The 21,751-nt window shown below is 42.4% G+C and overlaps 1 protein-coding gene across 1 annotated transcript in view; it reads right to left on the reverse strand.

Moving 5' to 3' along the window:
* KCNK9 (potassium two pore domain channel subfamily K member 9) overlaps window positions 1–13,425 on the reverse strand; it is a 172,530-nt gene extending 159,105 nt beyond the window's left edge. The window contains exon 1 of the mRNA XM_031947241.1: window positions 11,486–13,425. Coding sequence (XP_031803101.1) covers window positions 11,486–12,347 — 862 coding nt within the window. The 5' untranslated portion in view covers window positions 12,348–13,425. The remainder of the gene's footprint in view (window positions 1–11,485) is intronic.
* Window positions 13,426–21,751: the final 8,326 nt, after the last annotated feature.

Genomic DNA, 21,751 nt, shown 5'->3' on the forward strand with positions numbered 1-21,751 from the left:
CACACACTTGATAACAACTTCCATGTCATACAAAACCTCACAGATTACAAAATACTTCACATGAGCATAGTATCAAGAAGCTAGAACTGAGAGGGATGTTACTGATCAATTTAATAACTCCCTTCTTATATAAAATAAGAAGACTGACAAGATAGGAAGGGTCTAGGTGATGAATGACATTGAGACCAAGAGAGTTTTACTGATTTGCCCCAGGTCACACAGTAAGACATGGAAGAGCTAGGTTTTGAATTTGGATCCTATAACTTTAACTTAAGTATTTTTTCTATTTCACATTTTACATTTATCATCATTAGATCCCTGTCACCCAGATATGATGATGGTGATAATGATGATGATAACAGGCATCAAGATGGCATATTGGATAGAGCACCAACTCTGGAGTTATGACTATCCGATTTTAAATCTGGCCTCAGATCCTTACTAGCTGTGTAACTCTGGTAAGAGTTAATCTGGATTGTCTCAAAAAATGAAAAATATAGACTTTGTCCCAAAAAACAATCAGGCAATTAGCATTTATTAAGCACCTACTATGTGTCAGACGTTGTGCTAAGCATTAGAGATACAATGAAATGAAAAACTAAAAGCAAAAAATCCCAGTCCTTGCTCTTAAGGACTTCTGTCTTAACAAGAAGACAATACACAAGTGACTATGTATAAACAAAACATATACAGGATTAGTTGGGAGTAGTCTTGGCGAAAAGGCTCTAAGATTAAAGAGGAATAGGGAAGAGTTTTTGCAACAAGTGGGACTTTACTTGAGAATTGAAGGAAATCCAAGAGGCAATGACGAGGAAAGAGAGAGACACAGAGATAGAGAGACAGAAAGACAGAAATAGAGAGATAGAAACAGAGACAGAGAGAGACAGAAAAAGAGACAACCAGATAAAAAGACAGAGACAGAGAAAGATGGAGAGACAGAGAGATAGAGAGAAATACATAGAGAGACAGACAAAAGCAGAGACAGAAAGACAGACAAAAGCAGAGACAGAAAAGCAGACAGAAGCAGAGACAGAGACAGAAAGAAACAGCGACACAGAGATAGAAACAATGAGACAGAGAAAGAGAGAGATATAAAGAGAGGGATACACACATAAATACAGACACAGAGAGACAGAGACAGACAGAAACAGAGACAGAGAAACAGAAAGACAGAAACAGACAGAGACAGAGAAAAAGATAGAGACAAAGAGACACTGAGGGATAGAGGAGAGAGAGAGAGAGACATATACAGAAAGAGAAGAGAGAAAGAGACACATAGAGAAAGAGGGGAGAGAGAAAAAGAGGAGGAGGAGGAGGAGGAAGAGGAGGAGAAAGAGAAACTAGTGGAGAGAAGGAAGAAGGGAGGGAGGAAGGGAAGGAGGGAGTGAGGAAGGGAGTTCTGGGAATGGAAGACAATGAAAATGCCTCAAGTCGGAAGGAAGTCAGAGTAACCCATTCAGGGAGTAGCAAGGAAGCCAGGATCACCTGACTTCAGAGTATATAGGGCAGCAGTAAGAAGATTGAAAATATAGGAAGGGTCTAGGTGATAAATGACATTAAAAGCCAAAAATTGTTGTTCAGTCATGCCCAATTCTTCATGACCCCATTGGGGTTTTTTTCTTGGCAAAGCTATTGAGTCTGGATTAGAATTCAGGTCTTCCTGACTCTAGATCTTACAATCTATCCACTTCATCCTAGCTGTCCCTACAACAATGACAAAAAGGAGACCGGAATCACTTGATCACAGAATATATTAGAAATTAGAGAGGATAGGGAATTTGAGGTAAGAAGACTGAAAAGACAGGAAGGATCTAGATGATGAATGACATTAAAAGCCAAAAAGATGTTACATTTGATCCTAGAAATAACAGGAGGCCACTAGAGTTTATTGACTAAGGGGTAGGGGTGACATAGTCAGGCCTATGCTTTAAAATGATTAATTTGACAATTGAATGAAGCATGGACTCAAATGGCAAGAAACCTGAGAGTAAATAAAAACAAGTGACTATTATAAGAGTCACATCTACTGACTTGGGATCCACTAATCTTTCTATCATGCAACATCTTCTTCCAAGTCCCACACAGCCCTGAAATTCTAGGATTCTAAAGCTGCTCAGCTAACTCTAGATCACAATAAAATAGGCATAGACAATGAAAAGTCATAGAGTCAGTCATTTACAGGGTCTTTTGGAAGCCAAGATTCTGAGATCATTTCTTCCATGTGAAGTTGGGCTTGCTAGGGATCAGGTCTCCTCACCCACAATTTTAACTTTGACTCACATTCCTGTAACTCCACTATGTGCTGATCTTAAGGACATTAATGTCTCCAAAAGCCTCCTATTAAAATCTAGATCTCTCCAATGGAGAACATCTCAAGCTGGTTCTCTCCGAATATCTTACATGGCTGAAATTTGATCATATCTTACTGCTATTTCCCCTCAATAAAGGCTGCATTTTCCCAAGAAAAGATCTTTTTTAAAAGAAAAAAGTTGCACAGAGATAAGGGGGGAAAAAAAAAACAAAAGTCATATCATTTTCCCTAATCTGCCACACAGAGTAGCCAATATTTAGACCCATTACAAAGACATAGAAGGCAACATTTTACAGGATTTTTAGATCCCAAAATGATAACTCCATGGGGGAAGGAATACAAGCAATGTTTTCCCTCATTTTATAAAGGAGACTACGTTCATGTAACTTGTCCAAGGACACACAACTAATGAGCAGCAGAAAAAAAGACTCAAACTTGGGCCTTCTGGTTTTCATCTCACTATTTTCCATAATATATCAAACACAGTCATTGTTGGTACCGTTATTGTTGCTGTTGTTGTTCCATTATTTCAATAACTTCTGCTTCTTGCTGACATCATTTGGGGTTTTCTTGGCAAAGATACTGGAGTGGTCTGCCATTTCCTTCTCAGTTCATTTTACAGATGAAGAAACTGAGGCAAACAGGGTTAAATGACTTGCCCCAGGTCATGCAGCCCATATGTGTATAAGGTCACATTTGAACTCATGACTCCTGTCCTGGCACTCTATCCACTGTATCACCTAGCAGCCTCATTATACATGACCATTTTGTACTTGACCCTACAGTTGCTTAGGGGATATGACTAACTTATCTTGTTCATTTCAAATTAGGGTTAAAATATTGGCATCTGTCAGATCTGTTACTACTTGTGTGATCATAGGCAAATCATTTCCCCATTCTAGGCATACAATAGAGCTGATCCCGCTAGATCATATTAAAAAGAAGGAAACTAAGATTCTATGTTTTAAGGTCTTTTCCTGTTTCAACATTGTATTTGTCCACAATTTGTGACACAATGGATAGAGGCACATTTCCCCATTCTGGGTATGAAGTAGCACCAGGTCCTTTCCTGCTCCAACATTCTAAATGTCTGCAACTTGTGATATAATGGACAGAAGCAGATAGGTATCACAGTGGATATGCTTGTTGGCCTAGAGTCAGGGAGACCCTGACTTGTACCTCAGACTCACTAGCTGTGTGACCCAGGTCATTTAAATTCTCTCAATTTCAGTTTTACTATCTGTAAATAAAGATAATGATATACCTCTTCACAAAGTTTTTGTGAGGCACAAATGAGAAAATATATGGAAAATGCTTTGCAAACTTTAAAGCAATGTAGAAATACTACCTATTATAAGAAAATGAAAAGCTATATTACATGAGTTCTTAAGTCCCTTCCACATCTAAATTTGTGATTCTTCATTTGATTCTGGAATCTCAGAGGCTGTGGCCAACTGTAGGGGCTCATATTTTTGTTTTCTGGGTCCATCTAATATCAGAACCTGACTTAAAACCCAAATTTCAGTATCTCCTTTTGTGGTAATTCAATGCATTTCCCATGCTTGTATTGCTTACAATCAGAAGTCCAACCCAGTCCTACATAAGACACAATAAATATTTGGTGTTTACTAGAGTGTTAATTCAAATTTTATTATCAACCTTAAAAAACCTAAGGATGAGGATGGTAAGGGGCATATATGTGGCACAGTGGACAGAGTATCAGGATTGGAGTCAAGATAGACCTGAGTTCAAATGTGGCCTCAAACATTTACTAGCAATGTAATTCTGGGCAAGTCACTACTTAACCCTGTTTGCCTCAGTTTCCATTTCTGGAGAAGGAAATAGCAAATCATTCCAGTATCTTTACCAAGAAAACTTCAAACGGGACCACAAAGAGTCAAAAATAACTGAACAACAACAATACTCATGCTAAATATATATATTTTATAGTGTCAGCGGCTACTTCAAAGTAAAAATAAATAAATAAAATTAAGACAGTTACTTCCTGCACCCAACCTGGTTTATTGTATAAAGATATATTTTTAAATTGCTTTGAATAATAGGTTAACTTGCCTAACATTGAAGGTGAAAGTTGAAAGCACTATAGCTTACCAGCTAGATCTGATCTGATTGTAAGATTTTAGAGCTGAAATGACGTTTGAGATGACCTCATCAAATTCACTCATTTTGCAAAGAAGCAAATGAAAATGGATTGAACTCAGGAGAGTTCAGGTCAGAAGACCTCAGACTGAATTCTGACCTGGGCACTTACTGTTAGCAGGGATGGTGGAAAAAGGATGGGATTTGGAGTCTGAAAATTTGCTATAGAACTCTGCTATTTATACTACAAGAGACAAGACCTTCAGCTTCCTCAGCTATAAAATGGAGGAGATGCATCAGTATCTAATTCCCAGGATTATTGTGAAGATCAAATGAGTAAATATGTAAAGTGTTTTACAAATTTCAAAATGCTATATAAATGCTAACTATTATTATTCCTAACCATCCTTTCAGTGATATTATGAGGTATAAGCTACTACTTTTGTGCGAATCAATCATTTTTATCATCATCATTGTTACTTAAAGTCACATTTTGAATTAGTAGCAATAGAGGAATAGAACCCAGATCTTCAGCCTACCAGTTTCCACTATGTGTCAGGCAGTGTGCTAAATTCTTTACAAGTATTATCTATTTTGGACTTATCAATTATAAATAATAATTTCAAAAAGTCAACAAAGCTAAAAGAAGATTCCACAAAGCTATCAGTGATTCTGGAATCACCCACCTGAACAATGAGAGCAGCAGGTAAAGATGCAGAGACTGAATTACTAATAGTATTAAGTATTCCTCTGACTACTTGTCTCTATTGACTCAACTATTGACTCACTGCCCTTTGCCTCAATTCATCTCCTCCTTCAGCTTCAAAGGATGTAGCTTCTATGACCAATCTCCTAAAACTTAATAGAGATTTATAAATTGGCATCCATCAGAAATCCTCCATTGAAAGCAATTAGAAAAATCTAAAGTTGTGGATTCAAAGCTCTTGAAGATAAAGAACCCTAGAAGGTCATCCAAATCAACCCCTTCATTTTACAGAAGAAGAAACTGAGTTTCGGGGAAAGAAGTGATTTCCACAAAGTCACAGAGCAGATCTGGGAATTAGAAGCCCAGTTCCCTAAATCTAGTGACCCTTATTAAACATTCCTCCTAAAGTCTCCAACTGTGGAGAAAAATGATAAAAGGATATATGTTTGGGAAGTAGTTATTTCTTAGAAAAGAAGAAATCTTTGCCACTGCTTTATGTAGGAACCTTAATAAGTTTCTAAAAGAGGGGATCTTTCCCCCTTAGTTCCAAGATTCACCATGTCAAAGAGAGGTTCTAGTTGCTATGGAAATTAAGTATTAAACAATAGAATGAAGGCAGTATTATAGAAATCATGATAAATAGAAAAAGTCTCAGGGAAAATAACAGACCACAGTTCAAATTTAGGTTTTGCCACTAAATCATTTACATTCGTAGCTCTGGCTGTCTGTTTGAGCTTTACATCTACCAAATAGCAAAATATAGTGGGACCAGAAGAGCACATCTAGGATATACCATTTGAAAACTGACTGAAAGAAATGGGGAATGCTAAGCCTGGAGAAAGGAATATGTAGAGGAGACATGGTGGATGTCTTCATAGAAAAAAAAAGGAATTAGACTTCTTTTACTTGGTCCCAGAGGACAGAAGTAGGAGTAACGAGAATAAGTTGTAAAGAGGAAATTTCTACTCTCACACGTAAAGAAAACTTCTTCAACATTAAATCTGCCCCCAAAATGCTGAGAGTGTCCTCAGAAGTAGAAATCCACACTTCATGGCCAGATGACTTGTCAGAAGTTGTAGCAGAGATTTCCATCTGAGGATGGTTTTGGATACTTTGTGAGTCCCCTTCCAGACCTGAAAGTGGATTCTGTCTTTAAATTCTCATCCAGCTAAAACATCTATGGTCCTCTTCTCTATACAGGAAAGTCCCTCTTCTCTTTGGTAGAGAGTCTTCCATTCCCTTTACAGAAATTTTATTTCTCCAATTACTATAATTCCCTGACCTAGGATGAGGCAAGTAGAAGAAAAGGGAGGAAGAGGAGGAAATCAATTACTCATTTCCAAGTCCTAAACAAAAAGGTGAAGGGGTAGAGGAAACCACCTCATTTCAAAAATACTACCAATGTTAGTAATACCATCAACTCCCTAGAACTTAAATTCTAAGAACAATAAATGGTATAAAAGCCTATTTTTAAAAAATCTTTTGTTCTCCAATTGTAAATAGTGAGAACCTACCATGCTTCCTACTGTGGAATAAAAATTTGGCCCAAGGCATATACTGCAGGAGTTTGCTACGGGGAGCTGTCCCTTACAGCACCACAATCAAGAGTTTGCTCCAAGTCAGACACACACACACACACACACACACACACACACACACACACACAAGACACCCAGTTTAAATTTTAAAATAAGAATCCAAAGCAATGAATCTAACTTGCATAAGAATAGGTATATATGTTTGTTTATTTGTTTAATTAATTCCATACTGTAGCTCCAGATAGGAAAACATAACTGCTGTACATTAAAGATTTCACAGCTTAAAATAGAAACATCCAAGATTTCTAAAGCCTTAGAAGTTTAAAACTAAAAGTTTCTCCCCTCATAAATGGCTACAAGTACATAATTAAGGAGAAAAATTAGAGCAAAGGGGGAGGGGGAGACAGTGAGGGAGGGAAAGAGGGAGGGAAAATTCACTGAAAAATAAAACTTTAATAGGCACTTTGGGTTGTGTATTTGTTCTTTTGTTATTATCATTAAAAATCATAACTATATTCATGAAGTGTTAAAACTGGAAGGGGCCAGAGAATTTTGAATACTAGAACATAGAACATACAAAATTCTAATTGGAAGGAATCTTAAAAAATAAAATGTTAGCACATTGAATGTTAGAATCTTAGAATAAAGAATCCTAAAATCCAGATGATAGAATATTAGAGCTAGAAGTGACCTTAAATATAAAAATGTTAGAAAATGCAATGTTAAAGGGACCTTGGAATATTGAGTGTTGGAAGATAAATAGTTAATGATAGAATGAATTCTAGGACCTCAGAAACTACCTGATCCAAAGGAAACTACTGACCCATATGGACAAGTTTCTTGCTTGAAATCATACAAATAACTTAGAAGAACTGGGCTCTTTTGTGATTCTGCCCCTGATTCCCTACCTATCAATTTTTCTACTACATTGTAGTAACTCTTATTAGTACAACTCCTCTGAGATCTAGGTCAGGATTAGTGTGATATTCCAAAAGCAACAACAACCTGTGTTAGAAAAATACAGTCAGAAATCCAAGAGAAAATGGCAGCAATATTTTTTGTCACATTACAAAGCTATCTAATAATTGCATCATTAACAGATACAAAATGTAATATGCTTTTGGAATCCTTCTTCTGAGACTTTGGAGGGAAAATGCAGCAAGCATGGGAAATGTCTGGAGGTTAGATTAAAAAAAGAGAACACAGGGAAAGATTAACCTGGCTGGTTAATACCATTGCCCAATACAAAACAATCCCTTAGAGGACACGGCTTTGGGGTGGTTTTGTTCAAGGCCTGGGACTACCTTAATTAGCATTTATATTAAAAAGAAGAAAACAAACAGAACCAAAATGGGACAGTGTTTTGTTTCCTGTAAATTTGACCACTTATGTTAAACTCTCTTAGAAAAAGAAGTCAACTTCTAGTTACCCTTTCTATTTTAATTTTCTTGAATTTCCTTCTTTTCTCAAAAAAGAAATAAATCTCACATGATTTAAGTCTAGGAAGGATTTTTGCCACATAGTCCAACTCCTGATTTTACAGATAAGGAAAGTGAGGCTGAAAGGTGATATGATTTGAGCAAGGCCACACAGGCAGTAAATAGCCAGATCAGAGCTGGGATTTGGGACTGCTCCAAATCTAATGCCCTTTATACCAGAACTAAAGTACACCCTTGGAGTTAAAATTTTAAATTTTCATGAAGAAAGATATATTTGAGAAGAAATAACATGTTCAACAAACAAAACAAAAACAACCTAAAGCCATATTATTTTGTAAAACAATGCATGTTATCTGGTTTTCAAGAATAGTATCATTAAATAAACTGAAGAGGGTTAGACCTGCTTATACTTAGTATCCATAAATGAGTTCTTCTCCCCTTAATATCATAGCTTAAAGACAAGATTTTACCAAGTCTTTTGGGGAAAATGGTCATCAGGCAAAAAGAGGTGGGAAATTTAGGGTCAAAAAGAATAAAAATCAAGAATAATTCTGACAGAACCAAAGCACTTGCCTATTACCTGGGGGTCAGAAAACTTGTATGAATACACATGAATCCAAGAAGTCAGACTCGTATACCCAACAATACTTTTGGCTTACAGACTTTTTAGGGATAAATGAAACCCATCAAAGAGAAGGGCCTAAAGAAGGGATCCCGGGCTCAAGTGTAAGCCCTCAGGATAGGTTCTTTAAAGTGGTTTCTGCTTGTGGCTACTCGATTACAATAGTTTCAATAATGTTTTCATCCTAAAGAGTGTTAACCTGTAACAGGTCTGAGTCCAGCTGAGGGATAGTAACTAATCTCTACCTTGAAAGCAAATATGCATCAATAAAAACTTTTACATCAACAATATTGAGACATTAAAGGATAGACAATTTCATTTTCCAGTTGGGGAAAAAAATCCCTTTTCTTAGTCTTACACAAGTCATCAGTCAAATCTTTCATTTTTCACTGACAAATTTATAGTATTTTCCAGTTGCCGGAAATAACAGCCTTCTTCTCATAGCATCTCTTTCTACCCTACCCCATAACCTTCACAAAACTCAATTTTAGAGGCACTTCCTAAATGTAAATAAATATATGTTCATATATATGCAAATATATGTTCTCTGGGGCTTTCCCTCTATAGGTCTGATGGAAGTTTGAAGGTGGCAAATGCAGTGATGACTGGCTGTTCTTCCTAAGCTAAAAATACAGTTTGGACAACTCTCCATTTATTTACTCTATGGCAAAAAGAGCCCTATAGACTAGACTGAAAGTATTTTATATGCTACAAACTCAGAATTTCTCTTTAAAACTGTTAAAATTGAACCACTGAATTTTAAAAGTTCTTACAAAGTGAATTCTCCCCAATTCTTGGTTCAACCTCATGGGAAATAAAAGTCATTGTGTGCTTCTCATCCCATATGGCACATTGAGAAATTCTGGTTTTATTCATGCAGATCTCTCTAGACAAGCAAAAATCCCAAAGAGAAAAATGAAAGCAATTATCAGGCTGTAGAAAAAGGAGAAGTAGTAGGATGAGAGAAAAGGTGAGGAGAGAGAAAAAAAGTGAAGTTAGGAGGGAAAGAGGGAAGGAAGAATGAGAGGAGGAATGAAAATAGATGAAAACAGTGAAAGTGGGGACAAGAAGGAAGAGGGAGCAGAAGAAGCAAGAGTTCTTTTCCTCAGAAAATAGAGGAAATAAAAATGACTCTAGTAGCCCCCAGCACAGTTTGGAACTTTGCATATGAGAAAACACCTTTTTTTTTTTTTTCTTTTTTTCCTACAGGTCAAAAGATGTTTCACATTGGGTTGTAAACTAGCAATATCTTCAGGTGGTAAGTGTGGATGTGTGGTAACAAGTTCTGAATGGTAGAAAGATACTGTCTGTCTCTATTAACAACAGGGAACCAGTCTCCTGTCCTTTCCAATACAATGCACTCTCCACTGTCTACTAGGATAAAAATGACCTTCTCACCAACTCCACGGATCCTCAAGCTTGTGGTGGCAGAAAATACTCTCAAAAAAGAAAAAGAAAAAGAAAAAAAACCAACAACTAGCCGTCTCTCTGAGAGCATCCCGTTTACAGTAAGGTCACAAAGAAGTACCAGAATCACTAGTGTTGACTTTTGTCACGCAGCTACATTTAAGCAGAAAGGATGTATAGACAGCCCGGACCTCCAGGGCTTCTGCATGGCAGAGACAAACGCCCCCATTGTCTCCCAGACGGTTTATGGAATGAACTATTTCTTTTACAGTTAGAAGCATGCTAGTCATTCTTTAATTTTCCCCCTAAGAAATTGTTCTCATCCTCAACTCTGCCGACCAGAATTACACAGACTGTGGGAGGGGGAAGTGAGTGTCACCCCAGCACTTGGCCACCATAATACAACAGCTTTTCATTGAGTCCTTTTCAGACAGACGCAGGAAAACTTGTATCTGACTTTGGTCCTTCACACTGTTTTCCAGATAAAGAGCACACAAGACCCTGAACATTCTAACCTCTCTCCAACTCCCCATTGCTTCCACCTACCATAAATCCTGGGGAGGAACGCGAGAGTAAGGCAGAAGAAGGGCAAGGATGGGATTAAGAAAGGGAAGGCAAGGGGAGAGGGGGCAAGGGACACAAGCACCTGTTAAGAGCTGGGATAGGACCTAGCACTTCCCCACTACCCAAATGGCACCCTGACAGGAGTTTCCTGTCGCCAGCAGGAATGCCAAGGAAGAAACCAAAACTCTCACCCAGAAGCACCCACTCATCAGTAGTAAGAAACATGATGGAATAGACTACATCCCGACATCCTAACCCCACTGCTGGGGGTGGGGTGGGGGTGGGGGAAGCAGGAAGGGAGGGAACGTCTAAAACACGTTTATTCTTAGCTCCTGACTCTCGCAAAAGTGAGCTTCGGCTCCTCACCCTCCTAGCAACTCTCCGTTCCAGGAGTTCAAAGCACAGCTACATAGAGACCCTCAGGCCCAGTCTTCCTGTTCCCTCATCCCACCCCACCCCACCCCACCTCCCCCAAAAAAGATGAAAAAGGGGCAGTGGTAAGAAGTAGAAGAGCTTTCAAAGAGTATCCAGAAATAGACCCGACAGCGGACCACTCAGGTTTTAGGTGGGAAGGGTAGAGGAACAGGGGTGAGAGGTGCGTTAATATCATTTTAACTCTTTGCACTCGGGAGGCATCCCCTTCGTAGCTCTGCATTCTTCCACCACCCGTCTCCCCTCCTTGAACTCTTCGAATCCTCGTCCCTGGAATGAGGGTCAAAGTGGTGGAAGCTAGTTCGTAGGCTAAAGTCAGCTCTGCCCAGCTCTCCCCAGCCCAGCCCTGCCCAGCCCGGCTGTTACCTATCGTGGTGATCACCGTGATCGCAAAGTAGAAGGATCCGGCGAATTTCCACTGAACCCCAGCGCGGTGGGGCTCCGACTGCATGATGACCAGCTCTAGCTGGAGGTAGTCCTCGCTAGTGATGTTGTACTTTCCCTTAATCCGGATCTCCTCGGCTTTGAGTTTCTCCTCCTCACGCATCTCGTGGTCGGACTCCAGGGCGTCGAAGACAGCGGCGCCCACCAGAAGGTAAGTGAAGGTGCAGATGATGAGGGACAGGGTCCGCACGTTCTGCCGCTTCATGGCCGCCAGCAAGGGGCCGGCACGGGGTGCATGTCCCCCGGCCGCCCGGCGGTCCGACTGCAGCGCGCAGCAGCCACCGCCTCCTGCTCTCCTGCCGCCGCCTCCTCCTCCTCCTCGTCCTCCCCGTCCTCCCCCTCCTCCTCCTCCTCGTCCTCCTCCTCCTCCTCCACCTCCTCCTCCTCCACTGGGAAGTTGTAAGCAGCAGTGGGGCGGCTGCCCAAGGGGCGGGGGGTAGGGGAGGTAGCCTCCGCCGACGCTGCTGCTGCTGCTGCTGCTGCCGCCGCTGCTACGGCGCGGGTGGTGGAGGTGGAGGGGATAGTGCTGGAGATGAAGCTGCGGTAACTGCTGATGCCGCCGCCGCCGCCGCGGTGGCGGCGGCTGCTGCGGCGGCGGCTGCTGCTCCTGCTGCTGCTGCTGCTGCTGCTGCTGCTGCTGCTGCTGCTGGCGTGGCCGAGCTTCAGGCTCCTGTGAGGAAGAGAGGCACAGGAGGCTGCTGGAGCGCCGGGACCAGGTGCCGGGGAGCCCGGACACTCTGCGCAAGACCTGGCCAAACCAACCTGTCCCACTGCGCAGTGCCATCAATGGCAAACCCTCCTAGCGACCACTGGGGAGGGAAAAACTCCCCCCCCCAAAAAAAAAACCCCAACACCCAAGTCCTCTTGTCTACTGTCGCCACTGTCTCTTCTTGATCCAAGAGCAGCAGCTAACCCTCTTCTCCCTGCTTCCCTCTCGTCCTCCCCGCCTCCAGCTTTCTCTTCTTCCTCCTCCTCCTGGCCTCCTCGGGCTTTAAGGAACTGGAGGCAGCGCCTGCAGGTCCGTAGAGAGCAGAGCCTTATTGGAGTTTACAATCCACTTCTCCTTCCCTCCCCCTCCTCACCTCCCAACAAGGGGGGAAAAGTTTACGAAGTGACAGGTCTTCAGGGGTCCCCTCTAGGTACCAGGCAAGGAGGGGCTGGGAAGAAAGGCAAGGGAGGAATATGGAACGAAACAGGCAAGTGCAGGGGGTGGGGTGAGAGGTGAGGTTCAAAACTCCAGAAGGGGCTAAAGGAGAGAAGATGTTTTCTTCTCCTCGTCTGAGCTTCCTCTAGACTGATTTTGTGCTTAAGGCCCCAAGCAGTCTGGCAAGTTTTCTTGCAGCTGCCCTCCAGCCCCAGACCAGAGACTGAGCCCGAGGAGGGCGCGGCCAAAGACCGAGTCTAAGAGCAGCTCACTTCCCTCCCTTCAGTCAGTGCCAGAACAGGTCCGCGCGGAGCGCTCCGGGGGCCAAGCGGGAGTCCCGCGAACCTCGGGGAGTTCCGGGCTGGAGCGGGCTCATGAGCCTAGTCGGATTTCCTACCCGCGTCCAAGCAGCTAAGCGAAGGGCGGGGGAGTCCCGGGGCTGCAGGTGGCGACTGGGAACGGGATGGGGGAGGGACACCCGGCGCTGGTGGGGAGAGAGGTGTCCTCCGATTCTCCCCCAGCTCTGCCAGCAGCTTCGGCGCTGCGCTCAATCGGCCTGGGGCTGTGCGTGCGTGCGTGTCTGTGTGTGTGCGCGCGAATGAGTGTGTGTAATGTGTGTGTGTGTGTGTGTGTGTGCCTCTGGGGCTAATCTTCGGTACAGTGGTCTCAAGGAGAGGGGGTGGCGGAGGCTAGAAAAAAGGCCGATTTACACCCAGGCCCTCCTGTCTTCCCCCGGTGAGCCGCCTTCCCAAAGTCTAGGGCCAGCTGGCTCCAAATGTGTGGCGACTCTCGCCGCAGACACGACCAGGGCGCAGAGACACACGCGGCTCGCCGGGAGGGGAATCAAAGGGCGGGGAAGAGATGATGAAAAGGGGGAAGGGGGAGGGGAAGGAGATAACGGGCCGGAACGCAATGAATAATAAAATCTGGGTGTGTGAAAGGAGGAGGGGGAGGAGCTACGGAGCACTTGGAGGTTTTTTTGTTTTTTAGACTGAAAACCCAAGAGGTGGGGGAGGAGAGGGGCGGCATAAATAAAGGCTCCTCAGTCTGTGCTCGGGAGAGCCATCCCAGCTGAGGACAGCTAGGGGCTTTGGAGAGCGCTCTGGGACCGCGACCCCAGCGGGCGGGGAATGCAGGGAGGCCGAAGCTTGGCGCTGAGGACTGGAGCTCGGTAGAGAAGCTCGGACAAGGGGCGTATCCCAGGGAAGACTGGAAAATAGGTTTAGGCAGGTGGGCTAGTGGGAAGAAAAAAAAAAAAAAAAACGATTGATGATGTGAAAGATCAGGTTGAAAGAAGGGGATGGGGGGAGGGGAAAGAGCCGAGGATGGAAAGTGAAGTGAACACGGGAGCTTTGGAAGAAGATGGGAACGGAGAGGGAAAGAATCCGCGGAAGATTCCCCCGGGCTTTAGCCACCTGGTGCCATTCTGAGCCGCAGAGCGCTTTCTCCTCCACCTCAGAGCGCTGGCCGGGACACGGAACTGGCTGCAGCCACCCAGGCAGGAATCGTGAGCTGATCATCTATGAATTGCTCACACCGCCGGCCTTTTTTTCGCTGCCAGATCGGGACAGGGCGGGGAGCCCCTTCTGGCATGGGTACAGGGATGCCCCAGGGAGGGAAAAAAGACGAAGCTACTGGAGACAGGAGACATAGGTCGGGGAGATTGTTACAAAAGGAAAGAGGCGAATTTTCTTTCCTCTCTTCTCCGCACCACATGCAATACACACACACACACACACACACACACACACACACACCATTCAGAAAGAAAGCGTTCTTTTCCAAGGATGTTCCTCCTTATCCTCTTGGCGTGCTCCTTCTGGGTAGACATCTATCCACTAGCCCCGGCCCCCTCTCTCCTCTCTCCCTCTTCGGAAGTTCAAGGTGTGCAAATGAGGCTGGGACTCGAGCTGTCTTGCCCAGGGCTCTGACAGAGACAGTCTCCCCACTTCGGCCCCTGACTCTGTTCCCGCCCTCTCCCACCCCACCCCCTGCCCGGATTTATCTAAAAATCCCCATCCTTGGCAAGACAGGACAAAGACGACTTTTTTTTTCCCTCGCCCACCTTCTTCGCCTAGGTGGGGATAGGGAGACTGAGGAAAAGGTTCGGTCCCTAAGCAAAGGTCTAGCGCCCTAGCGCCTGAATTTTTCCCTGAGAGTCCCCGGTGGCTCCGTCTCCGGTCTCTTCTCTCCCTCCCTTGCCTCTACGGCTCTCTCAATCTTCCACTCAGTCCCTCCCAGGCGACTGCTAGCCCCACCCCTTTCTAGGGGAAGCAATCTACAGGGCCCACGTGGGCTGCCTCCGGGTAAAAAGAGGCACTAATGAAGGCCAGGCTGAAATCTCTCTCCGCTGCCACTAGGTACCTAAACAGTTAGGGACTGACAGAGACAGGGTTGCGCCCTACCCGTTCCACTTACACGAGGAGAATTCCCGAGGAAAGGCAGTAGAGATAAAGGGAATTGGAGGGTGTGGAAAGTTGACTCGGAATGAAGATGGAAGTGTCCTGCTCCGTCAACCTCTCCTAAACATCACTGCCACCTTGAGCCAAATGAAGGATCCCAGAATCCCCACGCTGATCCCGAAGAAATCTCTCAACTGTGAGACTACAAGATTTAGAGCTGCCAGGCACCTTAGAGAACATCTAATCCAATCAAAACTTCCATTTTATAAATGAAGAAACTGAATCTTAGAAAGGTCCCACCGTCAACCGGGTAGCAAATATCAAAGCTAGGATTCCAAGCCAAGTAGAATGAAGATCTTCCGTTTCATCAAGCTGCTCCTTTACCTAAGCTTTAATTCCAGCCCCTGCTACTGATTTAATGAGAGACTTCGGGGAGAGTTTTTTCCCGTGGCCAGGCCTTAGTCTAGGCTGTCAATGGGGTGGGGAACAGGAGAGGAAGGGACAGAATCAATCCCCTCCAGCATCCTATAAGCACGAGTGAAGGAGATCCCCCTTTCCCTATATCCTGTCGTTTGATGGAGGGGCCATTGGCAATACTTCAGGGCCAGTCCCCAGCTGGTATCTTTCCCTACAGAAGAGGATGTGTGCATACAGAGAGAGACCGGGAGAAAGGTCCCAGTGTCGGCAAACTCAGATCTGAGTTTCCAGACCATGGGGGTGGGGTGAAGGAAGGGGAGTAACTGAGGAGAGAAGGCAGCGGATTTGGATTAAGAAGCCAGGAGGCATGAAAGAGAGAAAAACAAGGAGGGGAGGAAGGCCAACCACCCACGGATGCTCTTATCCTGTGGTCCATAAGTCAATTTAGAAAGGAACCCACCCCCATCCCACATCCTCGGGGACAGATTCTTTCTGTCATGTTGGTGACTCATCGGGGAAGCAGCGACGGAGGATTCCCAACAGCTGGCGACGATGAACGACACAACCCACAACGGAACCCCAATCAAGCCTTCCTTTTGGGGACCTGACGCTCATCAAAGCCCTATGAGTCAGGACCTGTGGCGCCCGACTCCCAACTCACCTGCTCGTCTCTGGAAGATGCATTCCTTCGCTTTAGCCACCAGAGGGAAACATACGGCGAATTACCGGTCCACCTCGCTTCCCAGGAACCCCGATACACCAAAATAGAAGTTTTTTGGTTCGGTTGATCGGTTGATTGGCTCTGTTTTGTTGGTATTGTGGCTGGTATTTAGCGCCGGGAAATCTCAGCCAAAAGGGAATGCAGAAAGCAATTGTTCCAGCTTTCCCCTCAATAGGAGGGGGAACGCAGGCCCAGAGAGAAGTGATCCGAAGTAGAGCAGAGGCATTAGTGGCAGAGCTGGGAACCGAAAGAACTCAAACTTTCACTCTCAGTCTACACCCTTCTTCCCTACAAGAGGCAATAGTAACAATACCTTGCCTCAAACTGTGTATCCCAGGTTGGAATCTGGATTCTGCTTAGCTGTGTAACCTTATAAAGCAAGTCAGCTCCCTCAGCCTCGGTTTCTTCATTTATAAAAATTATAAAGTTGGATTCAATGATGTCTAAGATTTCCTTCCGGCTCTAAACAATGAAGTTTATTTACTAAAATATATTAATTTTATGAAAGAACTTGCCATAGGAGTGCCTTAAATGTTCAAATTCCCTGGAACATTTAAAAAATGCAATTTCACTTAGATACATGTTTTTCAGAAGTATGTATATTAATGAGGCTAAGGGTATATGTGTCAATTCTCCTAGGAAGCAAGCTCCCAACATTTGTTTCTGGCCACAGCTTGCTTCCTATCTTGATTTCCCTCACATTCCAAGAAAAAAAAATTGTGTCTTGTTCCCAAAACAAGAGAATAGAAAAAAAAAATGTATAGAAAAAAATAGATAACATATCTCCTATTTAGAGGAAAATAAAATCAAAACAGAAGTCTTTTCATTGATATTTCATACATTTATAGCAGCCTAAATTTAGAGCCAAAATGGGACTTAAAGGTCATCTTGTCCAACCACCTCATTTATTGGGTCCTCCACTATTCACTGGAACTCATCTGACATATCTAATCTGTTATCACATCTTATCCTTTCTAACTTTAGAACATCTCTCTAGGATATAGCACAAATTTCTCTGATTGTCATTTAAAGTCCTTAAAATCTTACTTCAGTTTCTCTTTCTGTGTTTTCCTCTCTCCAATACCCGGTGCCCTGAGGCAACTAGCTTATACATATATTAATTCATGTTTACCATACAAAACATTCCATCTCTTGCCTTTGAACAGACTGCCCTCCATTGCTGGAACGTCCTCCCTCCTCACTTTTGTCATTTGTAAATGTTACGTCCCTTCAAGTTTCAATTCAAAAGGACTCTCAGATATTTCTCCTGATTACTATGGCTTTTAGAACTGTCCTCCTCTATTCAAGTCCTCAAACACTGTGCCTTTATTTTGTATTATTGTGCATTTGCTTATTTTGAGGAAAAAACTTTGTAAATAGAGTGGGGCCCATTCCTTCTTCCCTCCCTCTTCTACCCCCATGGAACATGCTCAGAATCCCCATTCCTAGTTTGAGGTACTGTCCAGAGCTTGACCTCTGCCCATAGCCATATGTGGACCCAGTCCTAAAGGACTTGGCATTTTTTCTTCAATGTCAGTCTTTCCCTAGAAATCAAAGTGGTGTCAAATAGATAGTGTCCAAATATTTTAGGGAAGTAGAAGAAATATGAAGGGACTTATTCAACTTCCTTTTCTGAGAAATGAGATTAGGCTAGATGATTTCTAAACTCCCTTCTAGCTGTGAGAATTTACATACTCTATCTTAACATTCCATGTTCTTACCCCATGAATGGAGATTATTTAGACTGATCACCTTTCGATGAATCTGGTTTATACAACTACCGTGCAGCAAGAGGGAGTTTCCAGGTAGAATGAGAAAAGCAATGTCTCACAATATTTCTTAACTTCAGACTTTTTTTTTTTCTAGTAGCTCCAACACTCCAGATCTATTCTAACATTTATAGTCCTCATTGCCAATGGCCAGAATATCCAAGATTTCCTTAGATACTTTGATCACTAAGTATGAGTGAATTTCTTATACAATCATGAATTTAGAGATCGAAGGGATGATGATCCAATCTACTTCTTTTCTCTCATTTTGTAGAGGAGGAAACTGAGGCCCCAAAAGTGACTTCCCATGGTCACACAGGTAATATAGTATAAAGGTGGAATTTAAATCAAGCTTCTCTTGACTCCAAATCCAGTGCCCTTTCCATTCTACCACTTTCTCTGGAGACCATGTTGGTATTCTCCAAAAGGAAATATACTAAGTTAATAAAGAAGGAGTTGAACTGGCATCAGATTATCAAAATTCATATCCAACCACTCCTACTAACACTTGGTATGAACTTGCAAAAATCATTTCATCTCTTAGAGAGGCAACTAATGTGGTGCTGTGGAAAGAAGTTTAAATTTTGACAACTATAGATCCAGAGTTTTGATTCTTGTCCACAGTGTCATAGAGTTCAATAAAGAAATAACTAGAAGAAAAAAAAGAAGGAAGGAAGGAAGGAAGGAAGGAAGGAAGGAAGGAAGGAAGGAAGGAAGGAAGGAAGGAAGGAAGGAAGGAAAGAAGGAAGGAAGAAGAAAAAAATAAAAGAAAGAAAGAAGGAAGGAGGGAGGGAGGAAAGGAGGAAGGGAGGGGAAGGAGAGAGGGAAGGAAGGAAGGAGGAAGGAAGGGAAAGAAGAAAGGAGGAAAGGATGGAGGAAGAAAAGAAGGAAGTGAGGGAGGGAATGAAAAAAGGGAAGGAGGAAGGGAGAAAGAAAGGAAGGAAGAGAGGGAGGGAGGAAGGAGGAAGGAGGAAGGAAGGGAAAGAAGAAAGGAGGAAAGGATGGAGGAAGAAAAGAAGGAAGTGAGGGAGGGAATGAAAAGGGAAGGAGGAAGGGAGAAAGAAAGAAAGGAAGGAAGAGAGGGAGGGAGGAGGGGAAGAAGAGATCAAAGGAAGGAGGGAGGGAGAGGAAAGAAGGAAGCAATCAATCACTGTATAGAGTGATTGTAAGGAAAATGCTTTTCAAACCTTAAAGTACTGTATTCATGTAAACAATTATGAGTTTCCTCCTCTTTAAAGTGAAGGTGTTGGTCTAGACTAAGACCCCTAACCAACTCCAAAATTCTATGATTCTTTAAGTTTCATTCACCTTGAACATGCCATGTTCAGAGGGCACTTCTAGCTCTGGAATTCTATGTTCTAAAGTCTCTTCTATCTCTAATATTTTATTTTTAACATTCCATATTCTATGATCCTTCTATTTTGCATACTTTGTACCCTGAGGTAACATTCTTTGTGCTAAAGTTCCTTTCATCTCTAACATTCTATTAATCTGTGAAAACAGAACAAAATAGAAATACTTAGAAATCTGTTCCCTATAAGCTTGTCAATTCTATTCCTATTATCTCTGTTGGCTCATTCATCAGTTTATATCCTCCAGCCCTCTTCAACTCCAACCTTTACTTCCACTGCAGTTTCCAATGGAGAGAGTCTGTTCCCAAATTCCATCCCTACAGATTTATAATAGAAAAATATTTTAGACATACAGTAGCAATTCCCAGTTAGAAGAGAAGGATCTTTGATTCACACTGGGGATAGGAATTATATTGATATAAATGTGAAATTGTGCCATGGAGGAACAGTTGATAGAACCAAGGAAAAGAAGCCGTAGGGGGAAAATAGCTGTCTTCAAATATTTTAAGGATTGGCATGTGAAAGAGTGATTAAATATATTCTCTGTGGTTCCAGCAGACAGACTGAGGACAAATAGGCAGAAGTTGCAGGAAGGCAGATTTTTAGCTCAATATAAGACTGGAAGGAAGCCATGCATATCTGCAACTTCCAGAATTTCCTGAATTAACACAATGAGCCAGATGCTCACTGGGAGTAATTAATCCCTATAGCTCTGAAGAATAGAAGAGCAACATGGTATCATTATTCCCATTTTACAGATGAACAAATTAAGGAACTATAAATTGATCATCTCATATAAACCCTTGCTTTTACAGGTAAGAAAACTGAAACCAGAGGGGAGACCCGAGCAACAAGTCAATTCACCTCATTGGACTTTCATTTCCTCATCTCTTTTCATGGATTTGGGATTAAAAAACTTTCAATCAAATATCTATGTGATTTTGGGCAAATCATCTCCCTTATACCAAACTGGTACCTAGAGTAATCAAAGCACTTCATAGTTCCACCAACAGAGCATCATCCTATCCCATACAACAAGGGCTATTCCCATTTTTTTCTTCTTTGAAGTTTCATCTTACTTAATAAAAATTGACAAAATTCCTTTAACTTTAATTTGTCTCACTGTTGGTGATTTGGAGCATGTTTTCATGTAGCCAGAGTCATGTAGGTTTGCAAATCTTTCTCAGAACTGTTTGATCATATCTTTTAAACATTTATTTATTAGGAAATGGTTCTTGATGTCAAAGGCAATTTTTGATAGCCAAAAACATTTATGTTGACTGAAAGGATAGAAAAAATAATCTCCTTATGCAATTTATGAATTTCAAAAAAAATGACTCAGTTTATAAAATGGAACCTTAAAGGCTCTTAAGTTGGACAAGATGTCTCTAACCTATTACATGAAACCACAAGACTCCCTGACATATTTTTTTCAGTCGTCTAATGAATATTGACTTCAATCAAGGTATCAAGCAAGGAGATATATTTTTATCAAATTTATTCTTTTATAACATGCAAAAAATCTCCAAGGGGAAGGAGGGAGGGAGGGAAGAAGGGAATAGGAGAAAGAGAGAGATAGAGGGGGGAGGGGGAAAGGGGGAGGAGGAGGGGAAGGGAGAAAAGGAGAGGGAGAGGGAGAGAAATTTGGCTATGATGCGCTTGAATAGGTTGCATTCAAGTTAAAATATTCCTTAGAGTACAAGTCTTGTTAGAGAACTCAAATTCCTTTAGAATAATGGTTGAATTCTTGGCAATAAGAGTCAGTGATGCATAGAAGAATGGGGTGCCATTCAGCAGAGTGAGGAAATAGAAAAGTAGAAACAAATTCATTGATGCCTTTGTACCTCATATTCCCTTGACTTTTCATATAATCAGAGAGCTACAGGGCTGGAGGATATTTTAGATATGAGTTAGTGAAGTGTTCTCATTTTATAGGAGAAAATTAACTTCCCCAAAGTCATAAAGCTAGTGTAGCACATGTTCTAGAACTACTATCCCAACTCCCAATCGAATTGGCAAAATTTATCCCTAGAGGGAGTTTTCTAGGTCTCCTCTCAGCATTTTAGACAAAAACACTGGTGGATTTGGAGGGTTATCTAATAGCATAGCTCATGAATCCCACCAATGTGCTTCCCTCATTGATTAACAGTTGATATCTATTAGCCAGATAAATTTAAATAGCTTTTGGAAAGAGATAAGGTAGTAAACACACAAAGAACAGATGGCACAAAACATCCTCCCCCAAAATATCTGTGCCATATACTCTCCCACTAATACAGGTATAGTGGGCTATCCATGAGACAATGGGCTCAAACTTTGAGAGCATATGTAGTATGGGCTAATTCTTAGTTCCTAAATATTATTTTTCTGGAGTTCCCTTTTG

This window comes from Sarcophilus harrisii, chromosome 1 (genome assembly GCF_902635505.1).
Source record: "Sarcophilus harrisii chromosome 1, mSarHar1.11, whole genome shotgun sequence".
Lineage (NCBI taxonomy): Eukaryota > Metazoa > Chordata > Mammalia > Dasyuromorphia > Dasyuridae > Sarcophilus > Sarcophilus harrisii.